This window comes from Eurosta solidaginis, chromosome 3, assembly GCF_040869045.1.
Source record: "Eurosta solidaginis isolate ZX-2024a chromosome 3, ASM4086904v1, whole genome shotgun sequence".
Lineage (NCBI taxonomy): Eukaryota > Metazoa > Arthropoda > Insecta > Diptera > Tephritidae > Eurosta > Eurosta solidaginis.
Genome location: NC_090321.1, coordinates 232,655,299 through 232,679,683, shown reverse-complemented (window position 1 = coordinate 232,679,683; position 24,385 = coordinate 232,655,299). Strand labels below are relative to the sequence as shown.

Below are 24,385 nucleotides of genomic sequence, written 5' to 3'. Positions count from 1 at the left end.
TTAATTTTATTTTCAGCTTTTAGTCCAAAAATAATTTAGTTCATGTGGCAACATTTTTTTTTTTTTTTTGATGTAATCCATCAATAATGATTCATGAATGAGACGTAATTAATTCAAATTAATCAAATATATTAGTGGATTTTTTTATAGGGGGCCCGTAAATTGTTTAGTCCCGGGCCCGGATTTTCTCTCTACGGCCCTGCCTGCAGCACGAACGAATTTTTGTATATTTCACAGTTTTTCGAAATAATGTTGCTATTTTGTACATAATAAAATTTCATATCATTTTGGAAACAAAATTAGCGATGATAAAAGTTTTTCATTTGCAAATTATTCACGCGTACATATATATATATATACATACATAAACACATATGCAAGAGTATAGTAAAAATTGAAATCAGTGAATGGTGGAAAAGAGCAGACAGGAAAATTGCTATAATATATTTATGAGGAGAGCAATAGAGCAACAACAGTAGCGACAAGATTAGAAGGCATACGAAACTTCAACAACAATTTTCTCAAAAAAAAAAACAAGACCAAAACAAATAAACAATGGACTTGCATGGCTAGAAAAACGATGGGTTTTGTTTTGACTGTTTGAAATGATGAGCGCTGCGTACGATGACTTTCATGGTGCGGTGTAGGGGCAGGCACAATGAGTTTTCTCTTCAACAAATTTTCACTGGTCACATTTTTAATATTACCAACTAGTCTCCGAGTTTAACTTGACCAGATCGAACATAAACAACGACTTTTGCGCAAAATTAAAAAAAAATGAAATACATATTTCACATATACCGTCATACATAGTGATAACAAGGCAAGCATAAAATTAAATATGAAGGGCACTGTAAAAGAATTTGAAAAGCTAATCAAGCAATTATGTATTTTAAAAATTGTGCAAATAAATAGTTGCATATGTACATATATACATAAATATGTATAACTAGTTATCTATAAAATTTGCAAATTTCAAAAGTCATTGGAATGATATTGTGCAGTTGTGTGTTTTTTGCGTTATTTTTTGGGGTTGTTTTATTTGTGGAGCAAATACTACAAATTTTAAATTTCTGAAATGCTCAAAATGTGCGAGCGCTAAAAATAAATCATCACGGGCAAAATGTTGATTTAGTCGCAAAAACGCAGTGAGGATCGCAAAAATTTTATGTAATAATGAATAAAAATTTATAAGAATGTAAAAAAAAAATTGTGAAAGAATTATAATAAAATAATGAACTGAAATGTACGTCAGAAAACCTAGTGTTATGCAAAAAAAGAACAAAAACAATTAAATGTAATTGTTTAATATTAAATTCAAAATTATAAAGTGACAGAAATTTTTTGATACATAATTGAACAAAATTCTGAAACGTTATAATATTAATAAAAAAGAAGCGATTATTAATTTGAAAATTGCAGGAAAAATTATTTGACCGGAATTTGTATGTTATTAAAATATTTTTGTATGAATAGTGACTATGCACAAGAAAGTGTCAATGATATGGAATTAAAAAATTTCAACATCTCACTTAACATTTTTTTTTTTAGATTTTTACTTGAACTTGTTACGAAATTCGTATGAGAGGCCTGACACGATTTCGCTACTAATCTTGCAAAACGAAATTATGAATTAAAAAAAAAAAACAATTTAAAAGCAAAAAAAAAAAAATTGGTTAATTGATTTCAGTAGGCAACAAAAAGGTGTCACCCACATCAGATTTTAATACTCTTCCCAATGTGCTATACCATACAATAAATATATACAGTAATGTTCAATTATTTTCAACAATATATTTTTATATAAGAAACAAAGCAAAATTCTCTTCAAAGTTATATTATTATTAGTTTTATTAATAGACCGCGATGCACTGCCTGCACCTTTATTTATATCGTTTGTGCTTAACCTTTCAGCATATTACTGTCTCTGGAGATTTTTAATGTATTCAAGTACCTCTTCAGGCTTGTTACTCCATATAACGAAGGGATTCACAGTCACGCCACATGGAGAGGCTCTTCCACTGCTTTACCGGAGCGATGCATTCGCAAAGAATGTGAACCGGCATTTCCCCTCCAGCTCACAAATGCGACAGATGAGAGTATCGGAGAGATTTCATTTACTAAGGTGATATGTTGTTGTTGTTGTTGTTGTTGTAATAGTGCTCCGCCCCTTCCAATAGGTGTGACCGATCACAAATTGTTATCAATATCCTCTAACGGGAGTCCAAGGAAACTTGCTGTTTCAACAAGGGGTGGACCATAATGAGAGGGGTGTTAGAGGCGTTGGTTCCACATTACAATTGAAGAGATGGTTGGTGTCATGTGGGGACACATTGCAAGTAGGGCATACATTTGGTATGTCGGGGTTGATTCTGGATAGGTAAGAGTTTAACCTGTTACAGTATCCAGATCGAAGTTGAGCTAGAGAAACTCGCGTTTCCCTAGGTAGTTTGCGTTCCTCTTCTGCAAGTTTAGGGTATTGTTCTTTGAGTACAGGACTTAGGTGATATCGTAGACTACAGTGTCCCAGTGATCGTTCGTAGGTTAGGGTATTGTTCTTTGAGTACAGGACTTAGGTGATATCGTAGACTACAGTGTCCCAGTGATCGTTCGTAGGTCCTCTCTGCTTCGATTAAAGAGTCGCAATTTTCAACGAATTCCGTCAATTAAATACGAATTGATTTGACTTATGCTCGGTTAAGAAAAAAAGTCCAGACAATATTCTCTAGTATCTGAAAATTGAACGGAAATTCTCAACTATTCATACTATTTTTCTCATTTGCTCAACTGTGTACATTTTCAATATAACGAAATTTTCTCTTTTCAAGATGAATAGGAATCTGTGGCAAGTAATTTTCAGTCAAGCTGGGTTTTTGAAATAATAGTAAAACATTGAATCTCATGCATGAAACGCGAGCCTTTACCCAGCCTGAATTTTTTTAAATAAAAGTAAATAAACCAAATTTTATTTAAATTTTATTTTTTATATTACTGATACTTAGCATAGACTTGACTTGGCTTGAGAACTGTCACTTACAGTTCTGTTAAACGAACATTGCATGTTACTGATTACTCAAAACTTAGCAACACTTAACTTGACTTAGAAGTCTGTTGAATTTTGATTTTCTATGTAAGTTCTAAGTGACGTTTATATTTTGAGATGCCATTTGTTTGTTTCCATTTCATTTTGACATTTTGTCATACAAATTGACATTTGTTGATTATGATGCCAGATTGTATGCGCTAAGTGGGGTTTAAACGTGGCTAAGTTGCTAAGTTTACGCCAAGTCAAGTCAAGTCTATGCTAAGTATCAGTAATGGAGCCTTATTTAACCTGTCGTTTGAAAGTTCTTTCCCTTTTCATATACTGTTATTTTATTTTTTTTGCTCAAATTCATCTCATACTTCCGAAATTATAAATGTCTAAAATACTACTCAAATAGTGAATATATATAAAATTCAAAATGATAATGATATCTATTAATAAAAAACATACATGAAAATTGTAACGAACAAATAAGTGTAGCCAGGTGTTAACTTAACGAACAGTAATCGCATTACATAACCGAAAAAAAAACCTAAACCATCATACCCACATGTTTTAAAAGAATTAAAGTAATTGGCTGAAAAGAAGCAGAGAACGATTGGAAATTTGTAAAAACCAGAATTTTACAACAGGATAAAAATGCATCAAACACGAGCCCAGCCACGAACATCAAATCATCCCACACAAACGGAGGAAGGTCTGAGTCCTAAGAAAACAGCTGTCATTATTGTGACAGTAGTGGGGTGTATTGCAATACTTTGGCCAAAAGTATTCTATCCAATGATGTTTGGTGGTGTGGCGCCGTCGAAAAATGCCAATCTGAATGATCAACGAGGTCCAGGTGGTAAGTAATTTAATAAACTTTTCGTTTTGAAATAATCACCCCTACTATGATTGTCGATTGTTGCCTAAATTAACTGTCGTTCTGTGTGCTTGGAATCATCGCACCCATTTTTTTGATGCGATATGTGGCCGACAAGAAAACGAAAGTTTAACTGTGACTCCACAACTCATTGGGCAACAATGGAATATCATGATAGAAGTGATTACCTACATATACATATCAATGTATTATTGTTTTGACATATATGAATATTTTTGATTATAGTAAGACAATTCACAAGAGTGTTGTATTCGTTTTGAAGTTCTAAATATTGTGTTTCTATGGTTTACAATATAAAATTTGATTTAAACACAGCACTAGAGCTGCAAAACTATTAAAAGTGGCACCATTCGATAGTAGTTTGAAAAATACGGTAACGATTTTAGAGAAATTCCGTTTATTTCCAACCTTCTGCAAACGTTCGAATCGCTAAATTGTCGAATAAATAACTCCAATATTCAATAATGCAAAATGGTCTTTGTTAGACTACTTTAAGGTACTTTACAATAACACTTATAATTCACAACCAATAGCGTGCTTAAATCAAAACTGTTTGCTGACTACTCAGCTTGTGCTGCTTTTATACTCTCCGTTGCTTCATTCGCTTATTTCTACTAAGGTCTAGTAATTTCGTGAATTTCATGCTTGGTTACCAGCCATCTACGTACATGTAAATTTGTAGTTTATATTCTCTCGCATAGGCATAAGCGTGTGTATATGTGAGTACTACTTCGGCTGATGATGACATGTATTTAGGAGTATCTCTCCGTTGCCTTGTATGTATGTGTGTAGATGATGATTGATTTGTTTACGTACATACGAGTGGCTGCTTAGTATCGGCTTAGTGATACTAATATTCGTCACAATACTATCGATAATATCGTACAATATCGTATTGTTAATTTAACTCCGAATAAAATGTTCTTAACATAAGAGTAGTTCATATAAATCAGATAAACGAATTTGTCTAGTGATATGGTAATATCAGAATCAAAAATATCACATTCATATTATTGTCTTGGCTGGAGATGATTATGCACAGATAAAAGTTTTCCTATGGAAATTAAAAATTAAAATAATTTGTACCTATCTTAGACCCAAAATCGGCAATTCTATAATAGATCATGTCCCACATAAATTTTAGTTCGGAAGCTGAAAGGGTGAGACTGGAAAAAATGTTTATTTGTTTTGTAAGAACCACTCTTACATTCGTACATATGCACATCTCAACGTATCCAAATAATACCATATAAACCAAGAGGGGCGACTTGAAAGCTCGGGAGGTTAAACAAATCGCTGCTGTGGAAACCGGAGCCCAATTACTGGACTTATATCCAAAATCTTTGCGGAGTGTTTTTGCAGTTACAGAAGCTAATTAAACTATCGATAGTCCCACCGGGAGTTTTGCATCTCTACATAGCACATACGATGAATAGTAGATCTTGTGAATTGCTTTAATATTTTAATCGTTTTCTTTTTTGTTCTACAAACTCTCGTATATTTGTTATGAAAACGTGTTGTAACTGTGTTTTAGGTTGTTGTGATGTTGTTATTGACAGGGAGAAATTTTTAAATGAAACTTCAGCAGAAATCGGTCCACAATTGTATCGCAAGCAATTGAATTTATACACTGGAGAGATGAGTACGTTTTAAATCGATCATGCATACCTTATTAAAATTCTAATTCCAAATAACAATACTAAAAACAATTTCCTTTAACTCGTATCTTTAACACCATTACTCGTGAACTAAATCTGTCAAGGACCCCTCAAGAAATGTAAAAAAATTTAAAGAAAATACTTCTATAATTAAAATTTCGTGGAAATATTTACAGCTGCATACTTGTGTAATACCTACTTCGTCATAATGAATAATTGCCGTATTTCGTTATTCGCAGTCAAATTAGAAAGCTTTGGTTATAAAAGTTGTCATAATTGATGTTATGGTTTATTGAGCATGTGACTGCGTTTAAAACACTGTTAAGTAAAACAGCTAAAGTCACAACTCACCAATGGGTGGCTTAGGCCCGGTTTTTCAGTACAAGTTCAACACAGTTAGTCAGGTAAACTACGCTTAAACTTATTCTGCAGCTTTTCAGTCTACTTTAACTGAAGTTTAAACTGAGCTGAAGCGGCCGATCTGGCAGGGTTAAACTCTAGTTAAAGCTGCACACATTGGTGCTTTATCGGTAACCGTATCGGTAACCTCATAACAGCTGATTGGACCAACCTTATGGGAATCAATGCAATCGATTATTGGTGCCGCTAAGGTCGTAACCGTATCGCAGCCAACCAATTGGTTTTTGGTTCACCGTCGTAACGATAAACAGCTGATTACGTTAGGGATACGACTACAGCGATACGACATACGGCACCAATGACTCCCGCTTAACCTATCGGTGATTTGGGTTCGTTCGAAATGGCATCGAATATACCCAACAAACATTTGAGCTTGAGTACCATTAGAGCTCATATTGATAACTAGGCACACTTCTAAAATATCAAGAGTTGTTTCGAAACAGTGGCTCAACTCGAGAATCATAGCGTAGTCAGCAAAAAAGGGAATTTTTTATTACTTAAGTTGAAAAAATTTAATTATTAACTTGTGGTTCTCTAACTGGACTCAAATGTAAGATTCCGTAATACAGTATTTTCGCGAAAATAAAATGAAATATATATAATTAAAAAAATAAATAAATGTGACGCGTTAACTTCAGAAGAGATTTTAGGCCGAGCTTCTATTTCAAGTTGCGTCGTGCTCCTTTTAATCAAATTGGCGGGACGGGAGCTACTTGTTTTTTGCCGACTTCGAAAGGCATCTGCAAGGCAGATGAGTTTTCGCTGAGAGCTTTTCATGGCAGAAATACACTCGAAGTGCTTGACAAACACTGCCGATGGGGCAACCCCGCTTAGAAAAACTTTCTACTAATTGAAAAACTTCGTTTCTAAAATTTTGATGTTGCTTTGCCAGGGGCGGGAACCCAGGATCTTCGGTGTGGTAGAGCGGAGCACGTTAACATCACAGCACGCGGCCGCCTATATAATTTATTTTTGATAACCTACGCTTCATTACTGCTATCAACCAGGTGTTTATTTCTCACAATAAACAGCTGTTGGTTTTGGTGGTACCACCTTGTAGATTTTTTTCAACTCCACCTGAACTCGACATGCAATGTAGGATATTAACTGGAGAAATGTGTTGAATGTTCATTTGAGAACTGTACATTTCCCAAGATCTCTCGAAATTAGGATATTAATTGGAAAATATTAATGCCGTTGGAGATCAACTCGAAAACGTTTAATTTTACAAAATGTATCAAAGGTTGGATGGTGATTGGAGAATGAAGTTGGATATCAACTCGAGATCTATATGGTTTAAGAATAATTAAATAATGATGTTGGATATTACAACTATATATATATATATATATATATATATATATATTAGGGTGGGTCAAATTTATTGTTGAAAAGGCACGTCCAGTTTCTGAATCCCAATCAGAATAGCGGCTCTCACAAATAAAATACATCAAAATAAATGTCAAATTCTGATTCAGATTGGGATATAAAATTTTCTAACAAAATTAGGGAGGCTCGAAATGCATTTCAGACCAATGGTCCCATATACAATATTACTCAGTATGACCCATAGATTCAGAAATTAGATGTTCACCTGAAGTTTTTTTCCCATACAATTTGACCCGCCCTAATATATATATTTCGCTGGAGAAATATTTTTAGAAAAAATCCAGCTGTTGCCGTATCTACAAATTATCTAGATAATAAAAAACCAATGTTGCCGCACAAAAATCATACCCCAAATGCGGCCTTAAATTGTGACTGAAAAACTGCTCAATAGTTTAACTCGAGTTTATATTCGACTAGAAATTAAGCAAACGTAGTTTAAGCTTAGCTTAACCAACTACTGAAAAACCTTAGTCGTTTTAAGTTCAGGCATGTCCTTCACCTCGATTTTGTGTTTTGCGAATTAAACAGCTTACACCTGTAGCGCCTGGAGTTATGGCTAAATGGGTAATTTTAGTCATACATGCCACCCCAAAAATGTGTTGTTGATTATGAAATAACTAGTACTTGCTCAGTGAAGAATATTTTCGGAGATATCAATTACATTTGTTTACAATCGACTATTCAGCTAACTGATTACTCGATTCATCGAGTAGCAACTTTCGCATTGATTGAAAAGCGACTACCTAGAAGTATTCAATTTCACCACTAAAATCCATTATTCGAATAGTTACAGTTTCATAAAAAAAATTGTCATTAAAAAATAAAATTTTAAATTTTCAGAAATTAAATTTTTTGTCGTAAAAATTATAAAAGCTTGCCACGAATTGAGTTGCGGAAAACGTAGTTGGGTATGAAACTTCTTTTCTAGTTGATTCCGAGGTAGCCAAAGAAGCAAAGTGCAAAATATGTGAGCTATAGATGGCTTACAATAACTCCACAACGTCTTTTAAAATAGCAGAAATCATTTGAAATTACAAAGAAAAAACGATTCGAATAGTTGAATCTGTCGAAGCAAACAACTAGTCTATTAGTGGTTATCGAATATTTTAGTAAACTTCTTTTGCTAAACGACAAATCGATATTCGAATTGTTAATTATCAAGAGCTCTAATGCTTATAACAATATGCGCTTCATGTTAAAGTTACTAAAATGGTTATATAAGTGTCATAGCCACTGCCTTTCTGCCAACTAACAAATAAAACGCATAATTAAGTTAATCGATAACTACTTTTATTCTATTTCGGCCTTTAGTTTGTAAATTTTATTTTTGGTGTCTCAATTTACATGGCCTAGAGCTCGGAAAAAGTTTTATAAAAAGTTAATCGATAACTTTTAGTTAGATTAGGTTCAGTAAATTAGTAGTGCTTGCAAAGTATTTGCCAGGGCGTATGAGTAACTTTTATTTGTATATGCAATAGGGTGATACCTAATTATAATTTTTCCAGGATCACGCATTTAAACGGTAACAGCAAAGTCAAACATATTACATATAAATTTCGGTACAGGTTTAATGGTGGCCGTACGGGTGTGAAGGATTTTGCTATAGAGAAATTAAAATACTTTTTTCTTTCTAATAGCTAAAATCGATAATAGGTGTATTTTTTTCAAGCGAGCTTGAAGAAAACGCTTCAACTAGCTAAACAGTTTCATTATGCCAAAACCATACAGATGGTGGAGGTTTATCAGCTAATTGTTACTTTTTTCGCTGCTATGACATTTCTACTTCTAGCGCAGTATGTTTTTGACACTCAACCAGAGAATTACAAAAACAAAATACATGAAATGCGTGTGTTTGTTTGTAGGTATGTCACCCTGCCGCCACGCTGTTATTTTGTTATTTTTGTTTATCTGCACATTCGTATGTTCATTTCATTCGCTCGTTCACAATAGTGCCCTATTTTTGAATATGCAACACTATACAACACTATCAATCAGGTCGACAATTACCTAAGCGGTTTCAACTGAAAGCGCTTAGCCAACTCAACTCGATTACTTTTTATTGTTGCTTTCCATGCAATTCGGTAAGCTAGCTAGTGTTTTAATTGTACTAGTTAGCAACGAAATGCAGCTATTACTACTAAAGTAGATGATAGCTCATATACATTTTTTCCGGGTTGAAAACGGTTAAGAGGTGTTCCAAAGTGATTGAAGTACATCAATAGGCATTGCGCCGATTCTCGAGAAATTGGATGTGGAGCGCAGCTTACATCCCTAATCTAACGGCACAGCTTTTTATATTCTGAAATATAGCATTTTCTTAATTTTGACCGATTCCGCTTATTAAAACCTTTCATGAAAATGAAATGGTGTATCAAGTTTGTTCCGAAAGCGAACATTGTAAAGAGAAGAGATAGACCCACCTATAAGCATACCGAAACTGGTGCCCCAATTTTTGAGATATCTTGACTCAACTTGGTGAGCTGGTATATTTTGGTCTCCCACTAGAAATTTGTCATACAACCGATTTTTTGGGTAAGAGGATTTTCTCCATTTTTGCTTTCAATATAGTAAGAACCTTGAATGATTAATTTGATTGTAAATATTTTTTTTTCAAAAAAATGGTCGGAAAAATACATATGAACATTTTTTTAGTAGGTCTTGAAAGAAAAACCTTAAAAATCAAAGTCGAAATAAAGTCAAAAAATGAAATTTCGCAGGTTCTAAAATAATTTTTTTGGGTATGCGTGGTGGAACATTTTTTTTCCTGAGCCCAAATCCTATCGAAAAATCGATGGCGCGATATCGGTTAACTTTCGTCCATACAAATCGACCCACTCTAATATGTATATCCATACAACTGATTGTTCAGATAAGAGGGTTTTCGTCATTTCTTCCTTACTAAAATAGCTAGAAGCTTCAAACTGTACCACATGCTTACGTCTACGGCATACATTGTTGTCTAAAAATCATCAAGACCGGTCGTATATATAATATATATCCCATGTATAAAACCCATTGGTAAGATGTGAAAATTTTCTTAATTTCCTCCTTATTTTAAGGTATATGGCATAACTGTGCAAAATCATTAAGGTCGAAAGCATTTATTATATATATTCCATGCAGCCGATAGTTCAGATAAGAGGCCCATCTGGAAATCTATCTCACATTGATAGCAGGAACCATGAAACTTTATTTGGGGATTACTAATCAATTATATATTTGAGATTTATGAGGTTCAACTCCCGGGCAAGTAAGGTAACAGCAATTTTGGAAACCGTTTTATCAATTAGGAAAAAGGGTCACCCCTGCCTAAATATTCACGAAGGTAAATAGCGTAAAGTATTTTTTTTTTTTATTCATCCAGCGGCTATGATATATTGCGATCGATTAGTGATCGAAATTGATGTTGCTTTGAAACCGTCCCGGAAAGTATAATGTAAAAGTTCGTTTTTCCTGCGCGTGAGCCTCCCAAGAAAAGTTTTCAGTCTGTTACGATTCATTGTTGCTAGTTTAAAAATTGAAACTACATGAAATAAGCAAACTCCAGTTTTTTATTTCATAATTTAAGCCAAAGCGCCGCACAGTGCGTACAAATTGAACATTTTGTTTCATTAATCTTTGCAGATCATAATTGATAACAGAATTCGATTTTTTGTTTAAGTTTTGAGATTTAGGAGAGAACAGTCGATCCCGATTTTTGAATTTTCGTTTGCCTAAATAAATTTTATACCAATACGTTTTTCAGTATTTTCATATTTTCTTAATTCAGGATATTTTATTCAGCCCTATTCTGCATTTCGACTTGGATTGGAATTTTTTCGATTTGACAATTTTGGTATTCTGTGTTCCAATCGTTCGATTTTTTGTATTCTGCATTTCGATCGTAGTTCCGTTTTTCTAAGTTGCAGATTAGTTGGCGGAAAAATATTTTATTTTTATTTTTTTATTAATTTATAACAAAATTTTAACAAAAATGTAAGTAAAACTTGTTAATAAACGTAGAAGGCTTGATGACGATTGTTTTTTATATGTTTCCAGTTCAAAAACAACATGTCGATGTCGAAGTCCTTGGACGTATTTGCCTCGTAAAAGTATCTAACACATACTTGAAAGCATCCTTGTTAAGTCGAAAGTTTTTTTTGAACCTAAATAAGAAAATAAGTCATTAAACTTTACCACTTTACCACTTACAATTCGTCACTCATCTCAAATGGATTACACAAATCTCGCAATATTTGCCTTTCCATTCTCGCCTGGCAATTTTCGTATGCGTTGCTTTCCAACTCCATAAATAATGCCGCGGCTATTGATTCCATTATAATAGACAGCTATAATTTGTGTCTGTTCGTTGGGTCCAGTTATATGCCAAAGCAAGCTGCCGGCGTAGAGGAAGGTGAAGCGAAAACGTAAACAATCCTTGCGGAAAGAATAAATAAACCTTTATAAAGTATTTTAGCCCAGTGCAATGAAATTAGCATCCTTAAAATTCAGAAAATGTCAACTATATTCGTGCAGGAATCCGTTTTAACAAAACTTGGTGGCCACGGCAGGGAATTGGCCAAAAGAACGACAAAACACACTTACAATTACGAAAGCACTCACTCAAAAAAATATAACACTGCGGGAATATATTCTATTGCCTTTTTTTGTACAAAATGGCGTGGATAATAAAATATAAACGTTTTTCAGTGTTTTTTACAAATTTTCTTTAATTTATTTTGTTCCAATGTTCACACATTCCGTACCAACAGCTGATTTCGAAAAATCATTTGCTCTTCCTCTTCTCTTTACGATTCCGTCGTAATGCAGAATACCAAACTTCGATTAAAGCGGAGCGTAGAACGGGAACGTAATCGAAATGCAGAATAGGGGTGATTATTCCAGAGCCAAAAACAAAGTATTATTCAATTATGATGTTCTCTTTGGTTCGTAATCCAAAACCTATGTGAAATAATTTTGAAAAAGTTGATATACTTTTTGCAACCATTCAAGCTGTAAATTTTAAAAACTTAAGTAATTATTTATACAAAAACCAGGAGTATATGCGAAAAAATAACTCAAATTTGGTATCCAATGCTTATATATGTATATATACTAACTTGTAAACAGAGAGTTATCTAATATATTTGCTTTTAATTAAATGTATATATACTTTTTTATATTCTTCTGTTAATTTATTTGTAATCAGTGGATTTATTTCAGTTCAGAGTGTTCCAAATTAGATTCTAACTTTCCTTTCACTTCCGGTTACCCTTTTTTCATTTCATTGTGTTTAATTATGCAGAATAATTAAATTTTTTTTTAAGACTAACAACCATAATTATTGTTATGTAGCTCTACGACAGGAACGCCCAGCACATTTACATCCCGAATCCATTTATCAAGCAATGCGTGAACGAGGACGAGCGATACCAGCAACCACACCAACAGTGCCCATTTTAGAACGTAAAGGATCGCCGAGTAATTCACCGCCACGAATTGTAGATGGACGTGTAAGTAGACGACTGTGTTTTGCTTTATGTTGCTGTATCAACAGCTCATTCGAAGACTCCCCTTATCTAACGCTCATCTCAGTAAATAGTTGCAGAATGACCTATCTCAATTTTTTTTACAAAAGGAAGCGCTAAATGAAAATATAGTGAATTAGTGTAGTGGTCTTCTACCAGCGTTGCGAATATGAGCGGAGATTCATCGCTCTGCCACTCAGTAGCTGATATGTAGGTACATACATCGTAGGATATCTAACAATAAATTTTGGAAAATTATTTTGTGCAAGTTAATATATTGAAAGAAGAAGACTGGTAAAATCAACCGAAATGCGGGTAAATTCAACCGAAATGTATGTCAATTTTTATCCATCGCAACAATATGTTGAATCTACTGCGCACAAATCGTTGATTCGTAATTGACCGTTTTAGTAGTGGGATAAAAAAAAAGGTTGTTTCATTATAATTTACCCATGGTTTTGTTAAATTAACAATTATTACTGTCGCTCTAGGAATACCAATGGAAACTGTTAATATGAAAGGGATTTCTGTTCTTTCCAAATTACCAGTGCAAACTGTTAAATTAACAGAGTTTATTGTCGAAATGGTTACTGTTTAGGCCACAAGCCTAAATATGGCGGTGCACCCTCGTATCGCTTTACTTTTCCTTTTCGTTATCTTTTCACCTCACATTTTTCATTTATTCCGATCGGTTTATACCAGGCATGCTTAACGAACGAAACGATATCATTTCGTTACGATAATCAACGTTAATAAACGAAACGAAGTGACTTCGTCAAATTAACGTTAATTTGGCGTTCTTAACGTTAATAAACGAAACGAAATGACTTCGTTTCGTTTATTAACGTTGATTATCGTAACGAAATGATATCGTTTCGTTCGTTAAGCATGCCTGGTTTATACCGATAACCGTTTACCCCGCCGGATAAAAGTTAAGCCTAGGATTCGGCGGTGACCGCGAACTAAATTCTTTTTACCTCGTTCACTTCTTTTGCGAACGTTTAAGAAACCGCCAGCAGCCAAGCCACCGAAGGTAAGTCTTCCAACAATATTAAAAATTCTAAAATTCATTTTGCACTTCCGTCTTCGGAAATATTGAATTGCCATTAAGTGGAGTAACTTTACATTTGCATTTACCTTTATTTGAATAAACATTATTGTGTATTTTTTTTCTAACGAGTTCATTGAATTGTGATTAAGAGGATTAACTTTGCATTTGCATTTACTTTTATTTGAATAAACATTATTGTGCATCCTTTATAACGTAATCGTTGTGTTTTTTTCCTTTCTTTTCTCCCCACCATTATTGCGAGCGCGCCCTATCTGTGGTCTTGCCGACGCAACAGTTACGTTAGGTTGAACTGGCCGGTCCATGAGGACCTTACATAGACTGATTGAGTCCGTAGTGTTACCAGAAGTTTGTTTTAACGACCAAACTAAAAACCCTATCAAAAACCAGGACCTATGTTATAAAATAACTCCGTCCTCTTGGCAAATACTAGAAGCTTCCTAGGACTTAAGCCACTTGCTGCTTCTAGATCTGACAGCTGTATCACTGGGAATAGCTGGAGTCTTACCCTGGCGAGTGCAGGGCACGAGCACAGAACGTGCTCTATCGCTTCCTCCTCCAACCCGCACTTCCTACATCTGCTATCACTGACCAAGCCTAATTTATAGGCATGTGACGCCAGAAGGCAGTGTCCAGTCAGAATACCCGTAATGAGTCTACAGTCCTCTCTTTTTAATGATAGAAGCAACTTTGTTAGTCTAAGGTTGTAAGACCTACACATAAATCTTCGACACTTTACAGGCCCGTGCTTGAACCCACGCCTTTCCCGCTTGGTCGACCATCTGCACCTCTCGCCTTCGCTTAATCTCGCCCAAAGCGTCGTCGAAATGGCACTACCAGTCAAATCTATTGAAATAACAGATATTTCTGTTTTTTCTAGATTAATAGCTTAAACTTTTACATCAACAGAGTTTTCTGTTCATATGACATTAATACCTGCGGGAAAAATAAAAGCCGGATAAACATATATTTAAACTTACGTAGTTTTTTTTTTGTATATGTACATTACACATGAGTACATTTCATTTCTAATGATTTTATTGCTATATTTAGTAATATTAATTAAAATAATAATAACTTAAATCTGAATTCAAATAAACAAAACTTGTTCCGAATTACCATCGACAGCTTTGTACGAAAGTATTTTGCCATATAGATACCTAAATACGTGAATACATGCTCCAGCGAAATACATTGGCGTCGGTTTCAAGAACTTTATTTCAACTTTTTCTTCAAAAATGTTCACCATATATTTATATTATAATTATAGCTATATTTGTGTACGCACATTTCATATAAAATGTTTCCATTTTCTTTGAATTTAAAACAAAAATCGAACAAATAAGTACATATGTATGTACTTACTAACCGAACTTCAATCGGGCGTATATCAAATATGCTGAAACACATTAAACATTATACATTTTTATTAAACGCACTTTTACCAAATTTTATTTTTTATAATTTATTTAATTTATAGTTTTACCTTCGCCGCGCGTCAGTCGAATAGAAATGAAAATTTATTTAATAATTTGGGAAAAATTTAAACAACCCAAATTATTAAATAAATTATAAAAATTAAAAATTGCTTCAAACAAATGTTTTATATATTTAAAGGAATACGGGCAATCCCCGATAAACTCATATAGGAATGAAAATAGTAGTCACGAAACTGATTCTCAATTCTTTCGGTTGCAGCTCATTCTCAATTTCTTCTCTCTGTAGAGTTACCACACTTGATTCCTCCAACTCCAAAATATTTTGATGTCACTTCTACCGGACCCTATGTAAAATTTGTTCCAAATATGAGCCAAATCGGATATCATAGTTCGCTTTCTATTCATGTATGTATTATGTGTTCCAAATATGGACCAAATCGGACCACAAATACGATTTTTTTGAATATCTCGATCTTTGCACCACCTAGCGGCGATTTTTTTCATAGGTCGCTTTCTATTCTTGTATGTATTATGTGTTCCAAATAAGAGCAAAATCGATTTTTGTGAATATCTCGATCCTTGCGCCACCTAGCGAAGATTTTTTTCTTATTATTTCATTGTCATCCGGTTCTGAACTATATTCCAAGTTTCAAGCTTTCAACTTCTTCTTCAAAAATGTTCACCATATATTTATATTATAATTATAGCTATATTTGTGTACGCACATTTCATATAAAATGTTTCCATTTTCTTTGAATTTAAAACAAAAATCGAACAAATAAGTACATATGTATGTACTTACTAACCGAACTTCAATTGGGCGTATATCAAATATGCTGGAACACATTAAACATTATACATTTTTATTAAACGCACTTTAACCAAATTTTATTTTTTATAATTTATTTAATTTATAGTTTTAACTTCGCCGCGCGTCAGTCGAATAGAAATGAAAATTTATTTAATAATTGGGGAAAAATTTAAACAACCCAAATTATTAAATAAATTATAAAAATTAAAAATTGCTTCAAACAAATGTTTTATATATTTAAAGGAATACGGGCAATCCCCGATAAACTCATATAGGAATGAAAATAGTAGTCACGAAACTGATTCTCAATTCTTTCGGTTGCAGCTCATTCTCAATTTCTTCTCTCTGTAGAGTTACCACACTTGATTGCTTCGAACAAAACTTGTAGTATAAATGTTTGGCATAACATTTTAAATAGAGAACTTGTAAGTTATAGAAAAGTAAAGAATCAAATCCCGGGAAGGTAATTCACCACTGGAGTAACTTTACATGTAATTCGGCAAGTTTAGTTCTCGAAGCACTTTATTTTGAAAGGATTCCAAAACAACTCAAACTTGTATGCTGTCGGAAACATCAACATTAGAAAAAGGATGTTTTTTGTTATCTTATTAGATTCGTTCGCTTGAGTGAAAATTCGTAAGAACTTGAACAAAATGTTACTAACTTTGGAAAAATCCTGTTCGTTCAAACAAAACTCTTGCAACAAGAGGGCGCAATTTTGCTTTTCGCTTGGAGGAGAAGTTGCAAAATTGTACCCGATAAATAGGTGTCCCGGTATTGTATAATTTTTTGCAGTTTTGTGCACAGTAAATTCAAAAAAGGGTCTTTTCGTTTTGTATTGATAACTGAAAAACAATTTTTTTGTTGTTTTCTCAATTTGTGTGTTTTTTTTTTGGTTTGGTGGTTTTCTTATTTTGGTGTTTTTTTTTTATAAGTGGCACCATCGTCATAAATACAAAGTAGAGAGCGCAGTGAGCGTAAAATTCTCTTTGAAATTTGCTCATGCATTGATTGTTGTTCGCTGTTGAAATGACCAGTGAGATTAGTTCTGTTAACAGAAAAATCAGTTAGATTGATTAGAAATCTGTCATTTTTACAGAATTTTGATTAACAGAATTTTGAACTTAAGATCGACAATTTCTCTTCTGTTTAAATGACTAAACTAATTTGTTCGCTTGACAAAGAACTCTGTCGAATTAACCATAATTCGATCAAGTCCACCGAATCTCCGTTAAGTCAAGAACAACAGAACAGATTTTTTGATTTTACTAGCTCTATTTCTTTCAGTGTATGACAAAATTGCAATATTTTATAAATAAAATAACCCTGCAGAAAAACGTCGTCAATAGTTAAAAAAAAAAAAATAACCAAAAGTTGACCGATTTACTGGATTCCTGAAACAATCTTACTTCTAGTTATACCTATATGCCACTACTGTATATTCGCTGGGATTCAAGTCTTGAAATACTGACGAAACTTTATCGGAAAGTCAAAATGCAAAATCAATTTCCCACAAGAGAAAACGAGAGCAATATTCTCCCAAAATAAATGATTTTGACGTGTTATTTTTTATATTTAAAGTTTTATTTTTCATCACATCTTTTTCACAATATAACAATGAATATACAGCGGAGACATTTTTGAACATCCTTTTGGTTTATTTATTTTACAAGTACATTGATTTTCGTAATACTTATATTTATCCACAATCCATTTGTCAGACCAAATAAAGAAAAAAAAAATTCGAAAAAAATGTTAGTAAATGTAACGCCTTCATGCGCAGAGTGGGATTCTTGATCTGTAAGATGAAATGAAAAAAATAAAAAAAAAATGGATTCAAATGTAAGAAAATATTTTTAACTTCATCGTTTCACAGAGCAAGAATTCCCACCAGATCCGATTTTATGCGTCCAAAACAAAAGCCATTTTAGGTTGGCTTTTATTTCGTTGGAATGTTCTGCAGATAGGGATCGTTTTTATAAGTGTAGCTAGGTGTTACAATACAGGTGGCATTCTTGAATATAGCAGGCGCCTTTAATAATGTCTTGAGGAGGCAACGGCCTTAACGAGCCTGCGTATCGACGATTCCATAGTTGAGTTTATATACATACAAACTGATTACTAGCAAAAGGATTTTGTACGGATCTCAATGGCAATACGCTCCATAGGCTGGTAAATAGAGGCACCACTCAGCTACTTCGGGTGGTGACAGTTAACCGACTACAACATGGAATCGACGGCTATAAGGTGATTGCCTACGCGGAGGATAGTTGTGCTATTATGCCGGGAAAATTCCATCAAACTCTCTACAATCTAATGGAGAATGCTTTATTAACAATATGTAATTGGGCAAGAAGCGCGGGGTCAAACCGGAAAAATCTGAGCGAGTCCCTTTCAGGTAGAAAACCCCGAATCTTATACCACCCAAGGTTAAAGGCCGAAAGCTCGATTTTCAGTCATAAAGTCAAATACCTTAAGTAAGGTTTTCCTCCAAAAGTACTACATTTTATGTATACAGACATTGTTAGCCCAATTATTCCATACGGTGTTCCGGTTTGGTGGCCGGCGCTTACAAAGACAAGCTTCAAATCTGAAATTATGGCGATAGCTAAGTTTATTGATTCCACGAAGTAGTTTCATCCGCAGTAGCTAGTACAATAAGGGTTGCCGTTTAGGGCATCACAATGGGCCCATTGCTGGCCTAAGTGTCGGGCTGGGATGCGAATTCTCTGCCCTGCCCTTTTAATTCAAACTAACCTAACCTTGGTATAACAGTTGATGAGAGACTAATATATTTTAAATAAGGTGACTGATGCAAAAATAACTACCCTTGACTTTTTTTCGGCCATTGCCATGCAAAAGTATTTAGCAATTTTCAAAGAAAATAAACAGAAGATAGAGCTCGTTAGTTTATTGGGGTCCAACTTGCAGTTAGCTCGGAGCTAGCTGGATTTCCTGCTAGGAATCTAAGACTGTTTTGAAGCAGCCATATCATAACTTTAAAAAATAGGGAAGTTAAAAAAAGATTCGCTAAATGAAAAATTAACCCGCGATCTTTAAAAATTGTTGAGTTTTTAACAGAGATTGAGTTTCCTAAACCGATAATTTCCACTAAATCAGTTACTTAAACTCTTAAAAAAAACTGTTATGTGCCAGTATTGCTGGTTTCGATTTCTCAAAGAGAAAGTCCGGTTTGCAAACCAAAAAAAGGGAATGGTCACTGAACGAAAACAACCGATTACCGAGAAAATCTAAATCACGCTCTGTTCAGACGTATATATTGTGACGAATATTAGCATCACTAAGCTGTTAGTAAATAATCACGCAACAACAAAAACACGAAGCAGACAGTGTTATGTACGTGTACACATTAAAGCTAGCAAAACTTGTGTAGAAGGCGACGAGGAGCTATCTCACAAACACAGATGTAGTCATCAGCCGAAGTAGTTACACGCACATACACACGCATATGGCTATAAAATACAAATATAAATGTACTTATATAGCTGGTAACTAACCAAGCATGAGCTACAACTGTTCGCGAAATTACTAGACTTTAGGATAAATGGGTGAACGAAAAACCGAGAGTATAAAAGCAGCGCAAGCTGAGTAATAACAAATCAGTTTTGATTTAAGCACGCTATTGGTTGTGAAGTATAATTGTGAAAACTACTCCCGAACTATTCTAAATAAAGACCAGTTTGCAATACTGAATATTGGAGTGATTTATTCAACAGTGTAGCGATTCAAACGTTACGATAAGATTTCGAATAAGCGGAATCCCCCAAAATGCGTTACAATATGTATATGTTAGCTTACAGTGTTGCTGAAAACGAATAACATACTCATTGTTTTTGCGTAGATAATAGAAAAGGAGAGGAAAAAAAAAAATAAAATAAAGAGAAGAGCAAAATGGAGAGCAAACGAAAGGAAAGGATAAAAATCATTATCGACGAGTTATGGGATTGTTGTCGACGGTTCATGGGCGTGTATATATACATATATCTATTTGCTACCGAAAAAATATCCATTTGTACCCCAAAAGTTACCAAAAAACATAGATTCAGAAACTAAATTGATATTTTTTTGATAAGAAATGGAAATTTCCTCCGATTTAAAATCAATAACAAAACGATTTTTTCGATAACAAATCGATATTTATTTGATGAAAAATTTATAACTTTTCTGTAACAAATCGCGATTACAAAAAAAAATCTATTCCCACGTTCCAATGGGCAGTGATCCAGACCACGATAAAAATGTAACGTGCAAATGCAACAGCACTGTGATCCATATTGATTTATGTTATATTTTGTTATTGCATTTGCATGTTAAAATATTAATATACATACTGACAATTGATTTTTTTTATAAATATACACATATGAAGGTGATAACATGATGATTTAACTAAAGAAACTCAAAATGCCATTGAACCTTTGCCAAAATCAGTTTTTCTTTTTAACTATGCACATTTCACAAATAAAACTATATACAAATAGTAAAATCAAATACGGACAGGGTGTAAAATAGAGAAACTCACATTAGATAATCATAATAAGCACTTGTCCGACGTGATTAGGAACAAGCGAGAATTTCTTTATTTCTCCTGTTATAAGCTAAATCATCTTGGGAAATTAACAAAATTACTAATAAAGTCTCGTTCGAGCTTTCAGGTTTAATTATCAACATGAAAATGGAAAATTTAGCTACCAGATAAAATAATTTAAAAAAAAATATTGTTAAGTTAAACGGTTTTATTGAAAACAATACTTAGATGAAGTATGAAGTAATAATAATAATAAAAGCTAGAAAATAATTAGGTAGGTCCTAGGAACTAGTCATCACACTCCTCATCAATCTAGGGCGTTGATCAGACAATTAAATAAAAGCGTTGGGCACGTGAAATTTCTAAAAATGTGAGGCGTACCATAACCTGATTAAGGTTCAGTTGGTCTTACTTATGACTATCAATAGAAATTTTATGCGTCCAACGCTTTTATTTAATTGTCTGACCAACGCCCTAGATTGATGAGGAGTGTGATGACTAGAACCTAGGAGCTACCTAATTATTTTCCAGCGTTTAGTATTATTATTACTTAATTTAAGTATTGTTTTCAATAAAACCGTTTAACTTAAAAACATTTTTATTATTATTTTATTTTCAATTTTTTAGTCTTTATTTAATTGCATATTATTTCTCATTCTATTTAGTTCGTTTAGTGACTCATTATTACAAGGACTCTTTCCTGACAATTTGTTGCAATCTAAGTCCTCAATACATAATCCTACCAAAGACTTTACTCGACTCTGCGCCACGTATGCTTGTCCTTCCTCCAACTCCAAAATATTTTGATGTCACTTCTACCGGACCCTATGTAAAATTTGTTCCAAATATGAGCCAAATCGGATATCATAGGTCGCTTTCTATTCATGTATGTATTATGTGTTCCAAATATGGACCAAATCGGACCACAAATACGATTTTTTTGAATATCTCGATCTTTGCACCACCTAGCGGCGATTTTTTTCATAGGTCGCTTTCTATTCTTGTATGTATTATGTGTTCCAAATATGAGCAAAATCGGACCACAAATACGATTTTTGTGAATATCTCGATCCTTGCGCCACCTAGCGACGATTTTTTTCTTATTATTTCATTGTCATCCGGTTCTGAACTATATTCCAAGTTTCAAGCTTTTAGCTTATCGGGAAGTTACTTAAATTTTAATTACAAAATTCCTTCATAACGGCCTGTCAAGTCAACCTAAATAAAACCGTTGAAAAAAATATTTAGCAAGTTCACATTTTCAGTTAAGTAAATGTTACTCACTGCTGCCGGCTACAAATTTCACTAATACTCATATTTTTTTCGTACTGCCCGTTTTATTTTTAATATTTTCTGAATAAATATAGAAATTTTCCACCCACTCTCGTGCTTGCTTAAGTATATTTATTTATGAATTTTACTCACATGTACATATGTATGTGTGTACATATTAAAATGCTCTTGCGGAGACGTTAATGCACTCTTAGTGAAAATTCACGGTCATAAATTTGGGCACTCTTTTCCAAATCACTGATCATATAAACAATTTTTGTTGTTTTATTTATAGTTTTTATTTTCATAACTTTCGCCTTTCTTTTAATTTTTCAAGTTCATCTCGTTTTTTTCATCTCGTATTTTTTTCCTTTCACATACTTTACTTCTTGCGTTTCGCTTTTACGTTACATCAAATTCGCGCTGTAATCACGGAGACAGCATTTAGTTATTAATCATTTCAACTTAAATATGCCTGAATTTATTATTTATTTATATTATTTTAAACATTTTATAGAATCACTAGCCTATCCCGCGGCTCCGTCCGCACGAAAAAATAATAAACCATACAATTATTGCAATGTGATCCCAAAATTATCCCTAAAGCAGTTCCGAAACAGTTCAGAAACTAATCTTGAAAAAGTAACGACACGATCCCGATATGATAACGCAAGCCCTCGCGAAATATGGTCCATAGATGATTCCGAAATGATCTCAAAATAACACGAAATCATCTGAAAACAATCCCAGAAGGATCGAGTGATCGTCATACAGTCAATGGTGCCGCAATGACTCCCTAAATAGTGGAGAGAGAAATGGTCCCGGAAATATCCAAAAAAATATGCGGAAAATATTTCGAAAACGTCCCGAAACAATACTAAAATAGCACCGAAAAGATCCGAATTTATCAGCAGAAATGATACATAGATAGTACCGAAAGCAATCCGAAACTAATCCCGACATGATAATCTCGAAAACTGCCTTCTTTTTCCAAAAATGCATAAACAAAAATTTGAATGCTTTTGTGCCTCAATTTCGCCAGAACGGCCTAGATAATTAGGTTAAATCTGGCTTATAGATAGCTAATAGTCTACTATACTATATTTATTCATTCGCTCCCTGGGGACATTTATTTACAAAGCAGCATGTATGTAAATAATTTCAAAATTGTGCAGAGGCAATTCGAAGACATTCCGAAAGAAATCTCGAAATGGTTAAACAGCCTTAAGATAGCATCAAAAAGAAACGTGAAACGGTTCGAAGTAATACGGAATTATCTGAAAAATAATTCTTTAATTATCCGGATATAATCGGGAAATAGTTAAGAAATAAGTAGTCTCGAAATGTTTGCGATATCATTCTAAAAACAACCGAGAAACTGATTCAAACCGTCCGGAAAAAAATAGCGAGCACAATCATAGTGGAAATATTCCTAGAAACTTGAATTTGACCCTAAAAAATCCGAAAACAATGCCATAATTATCGGTAGTCCCGAAATGAGACCTCGACTTATGTGACTTACATATACCATTGGCCTAATTTACATAAGCCCAAAGTTATAATAGTTTATAAAATCGGTTAGACAAAGACTGTTGAGGTTTCTTAAACAGAATTGGTCACTAAATAGTGTCGAAAAAATTGCGATATTATTCCGAAAATAAGCGAGAAACTCTCGAAAAGACACCGAACACAATCTGTAAACGTGCCTGAAATAGTTTTAAAAGAACCTTGAAACAGACCCAAAAATATAACTAAAAGAACGTCATAATGATATGGGGAAAACCCGAAATAAAACCTTTATCTAAGTGATCCACACACCAAATATTATTGATCTAGATCAAAAAGACCAGTAGTTAGGAGAATTAGACAAACCCACATAGGAGACCTGGGCCCGTATTACATCACAATAGCTCTGAAATGGTGGATCGGATGAATGACATACGTGAACTAGCAACAAATAATATTAGTTAGATCCATAATTAATAATATTTAGAAATAGTTGACAGTAACATAGTTATCGTTTGAGTGAATACTCGTTTCAGTCACTGATGGTAAAACGTAATACGGGTCTTGGCCGTATAAACAAAAAATGCACACTCATTATCTTGAAAATCTGGAGTTCGTTTTCGAGGAGTTTAATCACTAACACCGTAACAAGAGATTTTCCTATATTAGATGTATGCTTTCTTTTAACAGCCTGGACCCATACCGGGCATGCGCCCACCTATGGGTGGCGGCTCAATGCATCAACCACAAGCGCGTGCTGGTAATGGCATGGGATTTATAATGCCACTTTACACAATTGGTATAATAGTCTTCTTCGGCTACACTATTATGAAGGT

At 33.8% G+C, this 24,385-nt stretch overlaps 1 protein-coding gene across 13 annotated transcripts in view; it reads left to right on the top strand.

Moving 5' to 3' along the window:
• The first annotated feature begins 553 nt into the window (after positions 1 to 553).
• Positions 554 to 24,385, top strand: part of RIC-3 (RIC3 acetylcholine receptor chaperone) — a 48,545-nt gene continuing 24,713 nt past the window's right edge. The window contains exons 1-5 of one of the 13 annotated variants that reach the window (XM_067775551.1): positions 557 to 823; positions 3,527 to 3,890; positions 5,464 to 5,571; positions 12,731 to 12,888; positions 24,240 to 24,383. In XM_067775551.1, the coding sequence (XP_067631652.1) occupies positions 3,686 to 3,890; positions 5,464 to 5,571; positions 12,731 to 12,888; positions 24,240 to 24,383 (615 nt within the window). In that variant the 5' untranslated portion in view covers positions 557 to 823; positions 3,527 to 3,685. Of the gene's footprint in view, positions 854 to 920; positions 1,171 to 1,284; positions 1,446 to 1,673; positions 1,769 to 3,443; positions 3,891 to 5,463; positions 5,572 to 12,730; positions 12,889 to 24,239; positions 24,384 to 24,385 lie in introns of those variants that run through there. The other 12 variants (XM_067775546.1, XM_067775549.1, XM_067775553.1 and 9 more) reach the window with 12 other exon arrangements.